Source organism: Agelaius tricolor, unplaced genomic scaffold (assembly GCF_023055355.1).
Source record: "Agelaius tricolor isolate 1412-34295 unplaced genomic scaffold, bAgeTri1.0.p SCAF_31, whole genome shotgun sequence".
NCBI lineage: Eukaryota > Metazoa > Chordata > Aves > Passeriformes > Icteridae > Agelaius > Agelaius tricolor.
Genome location: NW_027269291.1, coordinates 1,887,020 through 1,901,907, shown reverse-complemented (window position 1 = coordinate 1,901,907; position 14,888 = coordinate 1,887,020). Strand labels below are relative to the sequence as shown.

The window sequence follows — 14,888 nt, the reverse complement described above, 5'->3', positions numbered from 1 at the left end:
AACTGTTGTTTTTGGATAAAGTGAATAAGAGCAAGTATGGGGAATAACAAGAGTAACTGCAGTATGGGAAACCAGACACCAACTTAATTCACTTCCTCAGTGCTGCTTAACTGCTCAAGTTTCTTTCACTTCAAATAATTTATTTTTAAAAATAATTATTATTTTAAATCTGTTTTGCACAAATATTAACTCTAAACTGTTGATTTTTTCCATCCATCAGTCAGAGTTTGGAAATGTTGAGAAGGAATGTAATGTTTGTTTTTTCTTAGCAGATACAGTAAGCAGCTCTTTGAAAAGAATACAGCATCCCTGTTTTTTTTTTAAAAAAAAAGATATTTATCAATTCTGAGGTGTTTTACAAGTGGAATTACCACTACCAGCTTTATAAACATATAATCCAGATATACAAATTTGTACCCAGCATATCTACAGTTCACATGCAACCACAACAGCATCAGAGTAAGGGGAAAGGCTGGAGCTGCACATAATGGTTACCTCTGAAATATTTAAACCAAGTTTTCAGTATTCTCAGTGGTCATAGTGTGGCACACTAGTGTGAAATTCTGCTTAAAATATGGCATTAGTAGATGAAACAAAAAAATATAAGAAATGGGAGCAGCCACTACGCTTTTCTAAATCATCTCAATTTGAAACACTACAAGTTTTGGTTGAAAGTGGGGATAATTTAAAGTGGGAATGTTCTGAAGTGTTCTTAAAACTTCTGGTGGTGCTGTAGCAGTTTATTGGAAAACTTGAAACCACAATAGTGATATTTAATAGAGAGTTCAGTCTCTGCTGTGCTTGCTGGGACATTTGGTAATGACTGCATTGAAGGAATATTTGAAACTGAGATCGAACAATTTAATTTCAGGATTTACAGCAAGCTTGGAAGAAATGTCCCTCTGCAAATTGCTGCCATCAACAAGGCTCTGACCTTCCTGGACTCTCTTTTGCAACTGGTGAGCAGATTTCTGTGTAAATCTATTTTTAGTCTTACACTTTATTTTGTAATCTTATTGTCTATTCATACAGGTGTCCAACTCATTTTGCAAGAAAAATCAGTGACTGTCAAAGTATTTATTTCTCTCCAAGTAGGTCACAAGGAAAATGTGCATTGTCAAGTCCAAATGCAGACTGAATTGGTGTGACCAGGGGAAGCCTGGATGAGGACAGAGCTGCATATGCTGACTAAAAATCTGGATTTTCTGGATGTTTGAGAGTCTCTGCAACATTACTCCTGTTTTATATTCAGTGTTTGCTGTTGGTTTTTTTCTGTAGACACATCAGTGGCAGTAAGACAGTTTGAGAGACAAAAATCAAAACCATGCTGTCCTTTGGCTTTTTTTCCCCCCTGTGCTCTTTAATTGCCTCTGTAACCTCATTGTGTAGCTGATTTTAAGCAGTTGCACCCACATTCCAACCAGTGACTTTCTCCAAACTCCTCTCCCATGGCTGCAGGGACTACTCAGAGCTGGGGGAGGCAGCAGAGTCCACATCCTCTGTGTCATGATCGTGCGGGGGCACTGCTTGCCCACCTTTCACACGTTTCCACTTCATTCTTCTGTTTTGAAACCATACTTTGACCTGGGTGATAAAGAGAAAATAATTACTTGTTGCCTCAGCCTGAGCTGTATGAAGCACTTGTGTGTAGAGAGGTGATTTGTGGAATTCCAGAAGAAAAGGTGAACAGAGTTTGACCAACCCATCTCTCTAACACAGGCTGGAGCAATTATTTCTAAAATGCTCCACACAGATGTTCCTCTGAAACCCTCAAAGGGAGTGCAAGTGCTTTGCCTAAAATCTGGCACAAATAAGGGGCACAGTGCCTCTCATGTATTTTTAACACCTCGGCCATCCAATCGAATGCTTCAGGAATTTTAATTTGCCTCACATAATTACACAATTCTTCTGCTGTCCACTGAGCCTTGATAAGAAAACCTTGACTGAGATGACAATGAGAGAACAGAAATACCCCTCTCCACAAAGCTCTGTAAAATTGTTTTTCCTTATAAAAAGGAAAAAAAATTTCCACTTCAAAATACCACCTGACCCAGGAAGAATGCAGATATCAAACATTCATTCCAATAATTTCCTGTTAGTCAAAGTCTAAGGTGATATCCATATTCCATATGTAAACCTTGATATCTCAATATGCACCAATGAATGGTGGTAAACAAGAGCTCAACAGAGACCAGTTATTACCAGGTCTATCTTGAGTTGAGAGAAAAATAATTAAATTATTAACTACTTACAGAAATATGTAATGAAGGTGTCACGGACATATTTTATGAAAAATCCTTTCATTAGGATCTTTTCTCCTGAGAAGCTGAGAAGCTTCAGCTTCTCCATGTTTTGCTGCTTTGGAATGTGATTTGGAGAATTACTTACCCAGCATGTGAAATTGTTTTTACTTGGTGACCAATGACAGCCACCTCGACAGTGTTGAGGCTGTGAGCAGTCACAAGATTTTATCATCATTCCATTATTTTCAAGCCTTCTGATGAAATCCTTTCTTCTATTCTTTAGTATACTTCTAATATATCATTTTCTTTTAATATAATATATATCATAAGATAATAAATCAGCCTTCTGAAACATGGAGTCGAGATTCTCATCTCCTCCCTCGTCCTAGGACCCCTGCAGACCCCACCACAAGAAGGCGTTGGAAAGAATGTGGAGGCTTGGTTTTAAAATACCCCTGTGCCTTTGCAAAAGCAGACCCCTGAGTAACATAATCTGATTTTTAGCATTAAGGAGAAGTTGTGGGGGAGGAAGGAGGAGCTGGGGAGGGTTTGGGAAGTACTTGTCTTTCGGTGAGATCCAGGTTCACAGCTATCTCGTATCTCCTGAGCCTTGTCAAGTAGTTGTGGTGGGCAAATTCAGCTTCCAGCTCCCTCAGCTGCTCCTTGGTGAAAGCTGTCCTTTCCTTCCTTGATCTGCTGCTACTGCTGCTGCTTTCTGCCTTATTGCTGGAGTTCTGGGTCTCTAAGAGGCAAGCACACTGCTGTGATTTGAGGTTATGCTGATGTGCAGTTGCAGAGATCTAAACAAATCCTTGAAGTGCTCAGTGGAAGATTTAAGAAGTTTCTTTATGCCCCCCCCCTTGAGCTCAGCATAACTGAGTGATGCTGGTTGATTTTGAGAGGACAGAGGTGGGGCAGCTTATGGTGATCACATCTCTGAGCAGAGAGAAAAAATAAACTACAGCAAATGCAAAGTACCTGGGAGCTGCTCACAGCCCTGTGGGACGGACTCCCTTTGCAAGGGCAGTTTTCACAGCTCTGGGTCTCTAAGAGGCAAGCACACTGCTGTGATTTGAGGTTATGCTGATCTGGGTGAACATGTGCAGTGGCAGAGATCTAAAAGACTCCTTGAAGTGCTCAGTGGAAGATTTAAGAAGTTTCTTTATGCCCCTCCCCTTGAGCTCAGCATAACTGAGTGATGCTGGTTGATTTTGAGAGGACAGAGATGGGACAGCTTATGGTGATCACATCTCTGAGCAGAGAGAAAATAAACTACAGCAAATGCAAAGTACCTGGGAGCTCCTCACAGCCTGTGGGAAGGACTCCCTTTGCAAGGGGCAGTTTTCACAGCTCTGGGTCTCTAAGAGGCAAGCACACTGCTGTGATTTGGGGTTATGTTGGTCTGGGTGAACATGTGCAGTGGCAAAGATCTAAAAGACTCCTTGAAGTGCTCAGTGGAAGATTTAAGAAGTTTCTTTATGCCCCCCTCAAGCTCAGCATGCCTGAGTGATGCTGGTTGATTTTGAGAGGACAGAGGTGGGGCAGCTTATGGTGATCACATCTCTGAGCAGAGAGAGACAATAAACTACAGCCTGGGAGCTCCTCACAGCCCTGGGGGAAGAACTCCCTTTCCAAGGGGCAGTTTTGACAGTGGGAATAATTTAAAATGGATATTTGGACAGCAGGGTGTGTAGCTTGGAATCTCTCATCCGCGCTGTGTGCCACAGGGTATTGTCAAAAGACAAAATCCTTATCCATGGTTTGAGGTTCTGTGGGATTCCAGAGGTGGAAATGTGGCCCAGCTGCTTCAGTTTTGACAACAGAATGTGTGAAATGACAAATGTGTGAAAGGACAAATCATCTTGGGCAGGTTTTTCCTACTGTACTGCCAGCTGAAAAAGAAGAAAGGAGAGGAAGGGGAGTTCAAGGAAATTCAGGAAAGGAAATTCAGGACATTCAGGAAAGGAAATTCAGGACATTCAGGAAAGGAAAGGAAATTCAGGACATTCAGGAAGTTCAAGAAAGGAAAAGGGGGAAAGGAAATTCAGGAAAGGGGAAAGGAAATTCAGGAAAGGAAAGGGGAAAGGGAAATATGTGCCTCTGGCAAGGAGTGTGTCTCCTTCCAGGATCCCAAGCTTCAATTCTGGGTTGAATTTAGCAGCTTTCCCCTTGCTGCAGTGGTCAGCAGAAGGTGGAAGTCCAGACCTCTCAGGGATGTCATTGCTTACAGCTCCCTGAAGGGAAGGGAGCAGGGGACAGCAGCAAGTAGGAAAAGAAGAGTGCTAGTAAGAGAGAATAAAGGAACTTTTTTCTTCTGTTTAAAACAGGGAGATGTGCTTTGGAATCAGTGCCTTTAAGGATAAAGATATCCCTGTAATGTGAGGAAGCTAAAATCTGCTGTTTACCTATAACTAGCTGATGTTTAAATGAAAGTGCTGTTCATCTTTTAAATTATTATTTTATTTAAACTTCTTTCTATTTGGGAAAATTTTGCCTAAACATGCTTTTTCAGTATGAATGAACTTAAATTCTACAAATGTCTGCAAAACCCAGAAATCAATCAATTAATATTTTTATCCCTGCATTCTCTGCCTGTGAAATGAGGCTACTGGAAAATATTCTCCACTAGGTAGCAGAGCTGTGGGAAAAAGCACACTGCAGCTTGTAAGTGAATATTATGGTACTTTAATGCATAGAAGCATCTTAAATTTTAACAACTTACCAAGAAAAAAAAACAATTTAATGCATATTTCACTGATTTGGATCTGAGATATCAGCAACTTAGAGTTTGAAATTATTGATTTCAAAAATGAAATTATGCTATGAAATTATTGATTTTTACAGTGTAGAAAGAATGTGCTTTGCTAGCTAGGATGACACCATGAAAACCATGAACATTTTCTGCCCTGTTGGACATTGTCCCGATGGGCAAACTTTTAGAACCTCCTGTTCTGATGGGCAAAAATATTTAACACTGAGTGAGCCCAAATAGAATTTATATTTAAAGGAAGACTTTGCCTCCTGTACTCCTTACCACAGCTGAGATGCCAGATCCCTAGTATGACATTCCCTATGGCCACAGGCAGCTCAGGTGGGGGATCTTTGCTCCCTGCCATTCTCTTTTGCTCAGACAAATGGCAGGTGTGAACTCAAAACCCTGTAACTCCACGTCCTGGTGGAGTTCTGTGTGTGCATGCCACGTGACTCCTGCTCAGCTCCAGCAAATTGTGCTGGTGAGCAAAATGCCCAGCTCAGTACCCAAGATGTGCAGGAGTGAAATACAAGGACCAGAAAAAGAATAAGACAGTGAGTTAGTCCTGTTAGACTGGTTTAGACAGTCCTGTTACTGTCTAAAGTTTCCCCAGTCCATATTATGAAATATTTTGCTCAGCAGCTTTCCTTCTTAAGCCCCAGTCTCACCAGGTGTTCTCGCTCCATCTCCTGCACTCTCCCACAACCCTGGTTTCACATCACCTACCTGAGCTTTCCTTTTTCCTCCTGGATGGTTTTTTCTCAGAGTCACTTGTAGGATTTGCTGGTGCCTCATCATCTTCATCCACAGCCACACTCACTAGGCTGGTGCTGCTGCCCTCTGACTCTCCAGAAGCCAAGGCCAGCCCTGGGTTTGCTCCTCTGGTGGCCTCAGGTGCTGCCAGGTGCCACTCAGGGTGCTGGAACGAGGGGTGCTGCTCCTGAGGGAAGCTGTGGGCAGCTGGCACCAGGCAGGAGGGCGAGAAATCAGAGTAAGCAGCAAAATCTGCTTTTTGCTGGAAGGAGAACGGCGCTGCTGGGTAGTGGCTGAGCCCTGGAGCTGAGCTCAGCTCGGGGTGGGAGCTCCTCACACAGCCCCAGAGCAGGGGGGGAGGCTGGGGGCTGCGCATGCAGCTGCTGCTGCTGGGATCCATCTGCCTCCAGTCCTGCCCACACCTCAGGGCTCCTGCCTGCTGGCAGCTCAGCCTCCAAAAGCACGAGAGAAGCAGAGGGGAAACTCTTCCAGGTGTTACAGAGCAGATCTCCTCCCTAAACAGCAGTTTGCTCGTGATGCTGCTGCTGCTGCTGCTGCGGGTTTGCTGCTTTGGGAACTCTGGTTCTGAAGGTCTTCATTGCCAACCAGATTTAGGCAGGGATGGCCATGAGCTGCTTCCTTGTGAAGTGCTGGGCATGAGTGAAACACTTTTTAAATACTGTGCTGGGGAGACAGGGACAAGTTTGTGAAGTGAAATGTGAGTGAGGGGAGGGAGGGGTTAACACACATACCCTCAGCCCCTCCAACCAAAGCAAAGCAGGCAGCTATTAATCATCTGAAACCTTATATGCACATCTAATGGGATTTGCAGATGGAGCCTTTTAAAGAAACAATGTCTGTATTTTTTTTTAAGGGAAAGAGCAACACACACAAAAAAGAAAAAGTCTTTAATGTTTCCTTGTAACACTATGAAGTTATTTTTATTGCACTGTTAACAAAATTCTCCGTCTTGGGTTTAGAAGAAGCCCTAAACCAGGATTCAATAGACACCAAATTTCAAGAACTAAAGTGGGAAATAGAAGTAAGAAAGGACTTCACTAATTATATATAATTTAAGGCCCAATCCTAAGGTTAAAAAAATTATTAAACCTGGCTTGCAAGGCTTTGAGTGGTGTTTGTTTTGTTATATTTGTAACACATGTATTTGCTGAGGGTTGGATTTTGCTGCCAGTGGCAGTTATTCTTTCTGTATTCTACTTTCTAGGGAATTTTCAATACACCCTCCTGCAAGGAAATCTCCTGATTTTATGCCAATGAAAGGCATGTTTTTCATCTTTTGTTGAAAAGTTTTTATATTTTATAGTTTTTCCTAACAGAAAGCAGATTTTTTTTAGACCCTTTCCCTTCTCCCACCACTGCTGCTGGGTTTTGTGTTGTCTCAGGAGCACAGAGATTTAACAGACATGAGGTCTTCATTTTCCACAAGAGTTGAAGTGATACTGAAGTTATTTTGGTTTTTGTATAGTTCAGAATTGTGACATTTCATGGAATCTGGGTGAGGTGGGCAATGTGTTTATCCTCTTATATCTTTTGGTCTTTTCCAGGAAATAAAATTATTTTAGTTTAAATCCTTCTGAAGAAGAACATCAAATTCCTTTCTATCACAGGAATCTAAATTTTCATGCAAAATACTAAGTATCTGATAGCTAAATAATTCTCTAGGAAGAACTCACCAAAATACTTAAATCTGTTGCTCTGTTGCATTAAATAGTAAACATTTAAAAGCATTTCATTCTCACAGGCAGGAGGAAGACCCCCAGACTGCTCTTTTTTGAAAGGTCAGGTTAGGATGAATTTGTGAATGCTGCAAATGTTTCAGGCATTGGCAGAATCTGAGTCAGAGTCCAGAAGGTTGTGCCAATGCAGAATATTTAAATATTCTGTGTGTGTGTGTGTGTATGTGTTCACTTACATGGGTTACTGGGGGTTTGCATGAATTCAGACTAAGTCAGTTTTTCAGTTCTGCCTCCAGTCTACAAAGAGATCTAATTAGCACTTAGATAGAGTAATTACACTTCACTTACATGGGTCATGCATGAATTCAGACTGTTTTTCAGTCCTGCCTTCAGTCTACAAAAATATCTCTCTAATTAGCACTTACATGGGTTACTTACACCTCACTTACATTGGTTACTTACACTTCACTTACATGGGTTACTCGTGGTTTGCATGAATTCAGACTAAGTCAGTTTTTCAGTCCTGCCTTCAGTGTACAAAAAGATCCCTCTAATTAGCAAACATTCATGCTTGCAGGGACAGAAGAAAGGAGAATTATCCCTTAGTCTCAAGCCCACTGGGGTCAGGATCAGCTTTAGGTCTGACAGGTCCCCACATCATCTCCCTTCCCATTAAACTCCTCAGGCCCTGATCTCCTCACGGAGCTCTTGCTGCTATTCCTGTAGCCCCAGATGTTAAAAATAGGTTAGAAACTGTTGTAAAACAATTGATAATTGTTAAACATGTACTGTTAGTTTGGTTGTTATATCGTAAAAGGGATTAAAAGGGTTGTTATAAGAAATTACACCTAAGTAAAGTGCACCACTCCCTGAGTGAAATGAGCCAGCCTGGACAGAACTGTAATGGGCCAGTCAAGGACCTAAAACTGGACTTGCATAAAGGATCCAAAAAGAAACCAATCCAAAGAGACAAAAAACAGGATAAAAAGGGACATCTGACCCAGGGAAACTGAGCTGCTCCACCTGGAACATCGGGGACATCACTGCTGAGGAAGACCTGCAGCATCCTCAGTGGGATCGCTCCTGCTCGGCCCATGGGCCCCCTTGCTTTAGGTCTTTCTTTTTATTATAATAAATGCTGAAATCACTTTTAGTACCAGGAGTCTGGTCCCAGTTTTAACACCAGATGTGGGAACAGGAGATGTCTTCTTTCTGGGAAGAAATCCTCCCTCCTGCCCAGCCTAGACCTCCTTGGGTGCAGCTTAAGGCTGTGTCCTGCTCTCTTGGTGCCTGGGAGGAGAGGCTGTTCCCTGAATTACTGAAATCCCTTCAGTACCAGGAGTCTGGGCCTGTTTTTAACACCAATGTCTGCGTCCCTGGTGCCTGGAGGAGAGGTTGTTCCCTGAATTACTGAAATCCCTTCAGTACCAGGAGTCTGGGCCTGTTTTTAACACCAGTGACTGTGTCCTGTTCTCCTGGTGCCTGGGAGGAGAGGCTGTTCCCTGAATTACTGAAATCCCCTCAGTACCAGGAGTCTGGGCCCATTTTTAACACCAATGTCTGTGTCCTGTTCTCCTGGTGCCTGGAGGAGAAGTTGTTCCCTGAGCTACTGAAATCCCTTCAGTACCAGGAGTCTGGGCACATTTTTAACACCAGTGACTGTGTCCCTGGTACCTGGAGGAGAAGTTGTTCCCTGAACTACTGAAATCCCCTCAGTACCAGGAGTCTGGGCCCATTTTTAACACCAATGTCTGTGTCCTGCTCTCCTGTCCCTGGTGCCTGGAGGAGAAGTTGTTCCCTGAGCTACTGAAATCCCTCCAATACCAGGACTCTGCTCCCGTTTTTAACACCAGATGTGGGAACAGGAGCTGTCATGGCCTTTCCTGGCCCGGGAAGCCCGGGCCCCGCGGGGCTCCCTCACCCCAGCAGCTGCCGCTGTCACTCGGCGCCTCAGCGGGGGCCGGGGCCGCTGCATCTTCCTGACACTTTTCTGCTGAAAAAACAACAACCAGCCCCTCCTGCCCAGCCCCGTTTGGTGCCTGAGGCTGCCACCTTTAACCTTCTTAAAGTCAACATTTCTGTGGTCAAGCACTGGGAAATGGATGGGGAAAGTGCCATGGTGGAGGTGGGCTCTTGTGAGGAGCACTCCTGTAAGGAGGCAGAGATTTAGCCTTGATTTTTTTAAAGAAAATTAATCCACAAACATCAGAGGTTTATGTCCAAAATGAAGGCAGAGGAGTCCTTTAACTTTATTTGAATAAAGTGTGCTGACAGGCACTGACCCCCAGGAGAACACTGCATTGACCTGAGGCTGTGGAGGAGCTTCCAAAATGGAATGATGGAACTGGAATTGTGGGCGTGGAGTTTGAATAGGAGTGTGTAACATCAAAGGGTGGAAAACTTAGAGTTGAAGGTTTTAGAATATACTAATAAATATAGAGCAAGATGGAGGCTTTAGGGTGGAGGCTGGTCCTTCTTCACCATCTTCTTCTCCTTCTTCTCCATGGGTTTGGGTGGTTTTGTGTAATTGGACAGAAAAATTCACATTGTGGGCCATGGGTGGTTGGTTATTGGGTTAAAAATAATTTAGGTGTCATTTCTTAATTGGACATTTTATCCTTAAAAGGCCTTGTAGAGAGAGAGAGATGGGGCTCCATTTTTAGTTTGTTGAAGTGCTGTAGAACTCAGGGTCTGTGAGGCTGTAACATAGATAAGAAGTAATAAACATCTGAGTCAAACAAAAAATACCTTCTCACACACTTAATAAAACCCTTGCAAAAAAAGTTAAAACTCAACAGTGTAAAGCTCAGACTTTAATAGAGGCAGAGTGCCTAGAAAGGAAAAATTATCTGCTACTAACAAAAGTTAAAGAGCCATGTGGTTAAGGAGTGCTATTAAAAGACATCAGATATTGGACAAAATCTCATGGAATGTTAACTTGCATTTTGATGTAATGCCATATGATATATTAGCCATGTTTAAAAGGCCTGTATTTGCAGAAAATCAGTATTAGATTTTTGATAATTTGAAGGAGGAGATTTAGAGAGGAAGTCTGCATTCCTTGTTAAAAAAATAGATTAAAAAGCAGCTATTTTGTAACTGTGACATCACAGTTGATGATGTCTTTATCTCTTTTCTCCCTAAACTTCTAAGAACAAGTTTTCAGTCAATTTGCAGGGAATTTTGAAGCAAAAATGATATGTGATGTCAGGGAAATAGTGTTGAAGAGAAGATGCCAAACAACCAGATCCTGGATCTGCAGTAGTGAAATGAATATATCAAATTAAATGAGTAAATAAAGTTTATGGCTGCAAAGACTTTTACCTAAAACATGCTGCACTTACTGAGAGGAGTGTTTGCCTTGCTCTGCAGCTGGCATCACCACCACAAGCATTTCTAATTTAGTGATAATGTTTCCTTTAGCACTAAGTCAATATTTCCGGGATTCATTAAATTTGATGGCTTCACAGTAGTGCACGGAAAAAAAAAAGAAATCCTGCTTCAGGTGGAGGAAACATCAAGAAGTGTAAGATACACTTTACATGATAATTTATCTTAGGACAGAGAGCAGCAGAAGCAAAAAAGCAGAAGAGAGGGGAGGCAGCTTTAAGTTTGCAGAAATACTAAAAGGAAAAATCACCAGCTAGAAGCTGCTGTAATGTTACACCATGTTTTGTTCCTAAAAAATTTACATGAAACCATTAAAAAGAAAAAAAAAAGGGTGCTGCTGTCATTGAAATGGGAAAATTAGACAAAATAAATTCTAGAATGGGTAGATGCATACATGCTTTTCTTGTACCTTAGATCTGTTCCCACTTAATTGGGATTATTTTACACAATATGTTTAAAACATTATCTTTTGGTTCCTGTCTACTATGAAGCAGAGAGTGTGAATGCAAATAGGTAAATATTTATAATATTGATTGAGATTTAGCAATTACAGGAAGCAAATGCTGCATTTTTTCAGCAGCTGTGTGCTAAGGGAGCAAAGATCTTGGCTTGCAAGTCTGGACACAACTTCTGTATCCCTTGCTTGTCTCTCCTCTTGAAGTTCTTTTTGTGGATTCTATTCCAAATATAATGTAAAAATGAGGAATATCCCTCCCTTGAAAGGCCATAAAAGCAAATAGTGTCTCATCTACATTAATCCTTCAGACAGGAAAGAGCATTTGCCAAAAACTTGGATAAATCATCTTTTTTTAATGACTCCTGTCTTTATTTTGTGCTTGCTGTTGTAGCTGTTTCATGGAGAGCTGAATGTCCTGAGCAAGGTCCAAGGCAGCAGAAACTTTCTAATAAATCAAGAATATTTTGTAAGATCAGCAAAGGAACAGTTAAAGAGTTTGACTGGCAAATAGTTTGAAAAATAGAAAATCAGTTCAGCTTTTGGCACATTGCAAAATTCTGTTCTTTTCATCAGATCATGGAAGAAACAGGAATCATGGCAAGGAACAGAGAGGAGCAGAACACTCAGCCTTTTAAAACCATTTTTTGGGGACATGGATTAACAAATCTATATTTTGAGGCAGAGCAGAATGCAACATTTTCATTTTGAGTTTTTGTTGTATTAAGAATCCCATCTGTTCCTGGAGATCCTAATAAATACATTTGTAGGATTGTCTGACAAGTGATAAACTTCTAAATTTCTTCAGTGCCAGGAGGTCTGCACTACTTCTCTTGAGATCACCCTTTGCCTTTAATACTGCAGTAGAGCTAGTTAAATTAAAGGCAAAATTAAATAAAATTAAATTTAAATTAAAGGTTAAATTAAATGAAAATTTTGTAAAGGATTTCTAGAGGAGCCAGGATTCATTCCTCTGCTGAATGACTGTAATGGATTTTTTTTTTCCTAGATTATAAAAGAATTAGTTAATTTATTATTATGTGGAATGTAGTCACAGAATGTTTTGAAGAGATCTGAGTCAATTCCAATATTCAAGGTGTGATTCCAATTCCAATATTCAATATCCTATGTGATCCTGTCTAGTAATTAAAGTTCAGCCAGTTGCTTTTTTTTTAGGGAATTCTGCTGAAACCACAGAACACATTGGGTTGTATTACACCTTAGAACCAGGACATCACTGACTTGTTTCTGTTCAGTTGAAATTCTCTTTTCCAGGAAGGAAAAGAGAAGGAATTGTGAAGGAATGAATTGTTGTGGTGGAGTATCTCCCTCTATTGGTACATTTTAAAATGTGCTGTAACTGTGGTTCCTATTTCATTGCACCAATTCCACTGGGTTTGGAACAATTTTTTTTCATTAAAAAAATGAATTTACACTGGGCAGTGAATTTACAGTGTGAAAAGTGAATTTCCCCTGAGCAGCCTGTCAGCTTGGCCTGAAATAAAGGCCTGAGGGATGCAGGTGGTGTCTGCTGGTGCCATCAAGGGTTCTGTGCTGGCTCCTGTCAGCGATGGAGAGACAGAGAAAGGGACTCAGTGTGGTGGGATTAATTTGGATAAATTAATCCAAATCTATTGTGGAGTACAATTCTTATATACTATTTTAGGGATGCTACTAATGTACTACAATTATTGGCTTGATCATCACATCAAGAACTTACACATTTTAAACATCTCTTGCTTGCAGGACTCTGATGTAATTTTCTTTTTCTGGTAAATCTGTTTGATTTTATCTTCTTGCAATCTTGATTTAATTCTCAAAGCTCTGTTTGCTCTTGCCAAGGCCTCATGTAATCAAATCTCTTGTGCTAACCAGGTCCAAAGTCCACAATCCGTCAATCTATAATCTATAATCTATATAATATATAATATATAATATATAACATATGCATATTATATTATGTTATATATTATATATTATATATTACATATTACACATTACATAATACACATTACATAATATATATAATATATAATATATTATATATTACATATTACATATTACATATTACATACTGTATATCATAGATTATAGATTATATAGTATATAGATTATATATTATATAATATACAGTATAATATATTTATGTAACATATAAATAATGATAATATTTAAAATAGAAATAATAATATATAATTCTTTATTATGATTATAATATATACTATAGATTACATAGATTATATTTAATATATATATACAAATATACACAAACACACACACACACATATATATATATATATATAATAGATATAATATTCACATATAAACTCCTTGCTTTATATGCTATTAATATATAAACTCCTTGCTTTATATGCAGCCAATAAAACCTTTTTCCTCCCTGAATTTCTGTGTGTTGCTTACAAGCACAGTTTGCTTTGGAGAATGATTTAGAGAAGTCGTTTTAGCCTCCTGCCTTTGCATAAAATAGCGACTCAGAATTTTTGGAAGGACGCTTTGTTTTCACGCCATGAGGTGGAGATGTCTACCTGCAATTCTGGGTGAAGGAAAAAAAACTGGGAAGTTGTGGCTGAGGTTTAAATAAAATGCTGCCTTCCACCTCCCCTCCTTCCACTCAGAGAGAAAGAAATAAATAAAATAAACAAATAAATAAAAATAGGCTGAAAGTATCAAGATACTTTATCAAGGACCTCCATTATTCTTTTGGTTTACATAAAAAATAATTTTAAAAAACCCCAGAACTGCATCACCTGTTCACTTCTTGGTGAATGTGTGAATTTCCATGGATTTTCCATCTTCTGTTCCACAGGATTTGCTTCCCAACTCTCATGGGCAGCTGAGAGCTGGAGGATGTTTCCAGAAAGAAAAACCAGCCAGGAACCCCTTGGTGTGAGAGAAGCCCACACCTGAGCACAGGGATAAATAAATTAATGAATAAATAATAAATATATTCATTAAAAGGCCAGAGCTGAAGTGTAGAGCCAACAAAAACACAGCAGGTCAGACACCCAATCCTGCAGCTAATGGCAAAGGAGGGAGATCATGGCTTCAGACAGGATCTATGTAAAGGATTTTTATACATTTATAAAATTTATAAAATATAAAATTTAAATTTCATAAATATATAAATTTAAAATATATGCATTTATACACTTATAAAAATTATAAATTTTAAAAATATATATTTATACATTTATTAATCAGGATTTTAATAAATAATGTGTTTTATTCAAACCCAGAATTTATAAAAAGAGAATTTTGGAGACTTTTTTTTGCAATAGAACAAGGGCAAGCTCAGGAGTGGGAGCACATTCAGACTCCCTGAACCTTTTGGGGCCTTTGGGTGCAAGGACAAGGCTGCCCCCAGATTTGCTGAATTCATGTTCCCCTCTCCATGGCTGTAGTCCTTGTATTGTGGCTCTTTCCTTATTTGGTTTTATTTTATGTTTATAAATTATACTCTCTCTCTCTCTATATATATATATTTATATACTTATATATTGATAGATAAATAGAAATATATATATAAATATATAAATATATATATATTATTACTCTTGTTTAGATATATAATATTACTC

The 14,888-nt window shown here is 39.8% G+C and overlaps 1 protein-coding gene across 1 annotated transcript; it reads right to left on the bottom strand.

Moving 5' to 3' along the window:
* Positions 1–1,461: 1,461 nt before the first annotated feature.
* MEOX1 (mesenchyme homeobox 1) lies at positions 1,462–6,148 on the bottom strand. The gene is made up of 3 exons (XM_071451142.1): positions 5,722–6,148; positions 2,804–2,985; positions 1,462–1,584 (listed from the first exon to the last, which is right to left on the bottom strand). Exons 1-3 carry the CDS (start codon positions 6,146–6,148, stop codon positions 1,462–1,464), a joined length of 732 nt encoding a protein of 243 aa, XP_071307243.1.
* Between the last annotated feature and the right edge of the window lie 8,740 nt (positions 6,149–14,888).

What these genes read in the sequence shown, in the direction of transcription:
- MEOX1 (XM_071451142.1), bottom strand. Translation starts at nt 6,148, where the DNA reads ATGGATCCCAGCAGCAGCAGCTGCATGCGCAGCCCCCAGCCTCCCCCC. An exon ending in GAGGAAAAAGGAAAGCTCAG is followed by an intron (nt 2,986 to 5,721) that starts GTAGGTGATGTG and finishes CTTGCCTCTTAG; the next exon opens with AGACCCAGAACTCCAGCAAT. An exon ending in TGGATCTCACCGAAAGACAA is followed by an intron (nt 1,585 to 2,803) that starts GTACTTCCCAAA and finishes TTTATCACCCAG; the next exon opens with GTCAAAGTATGGTTTCAAAA.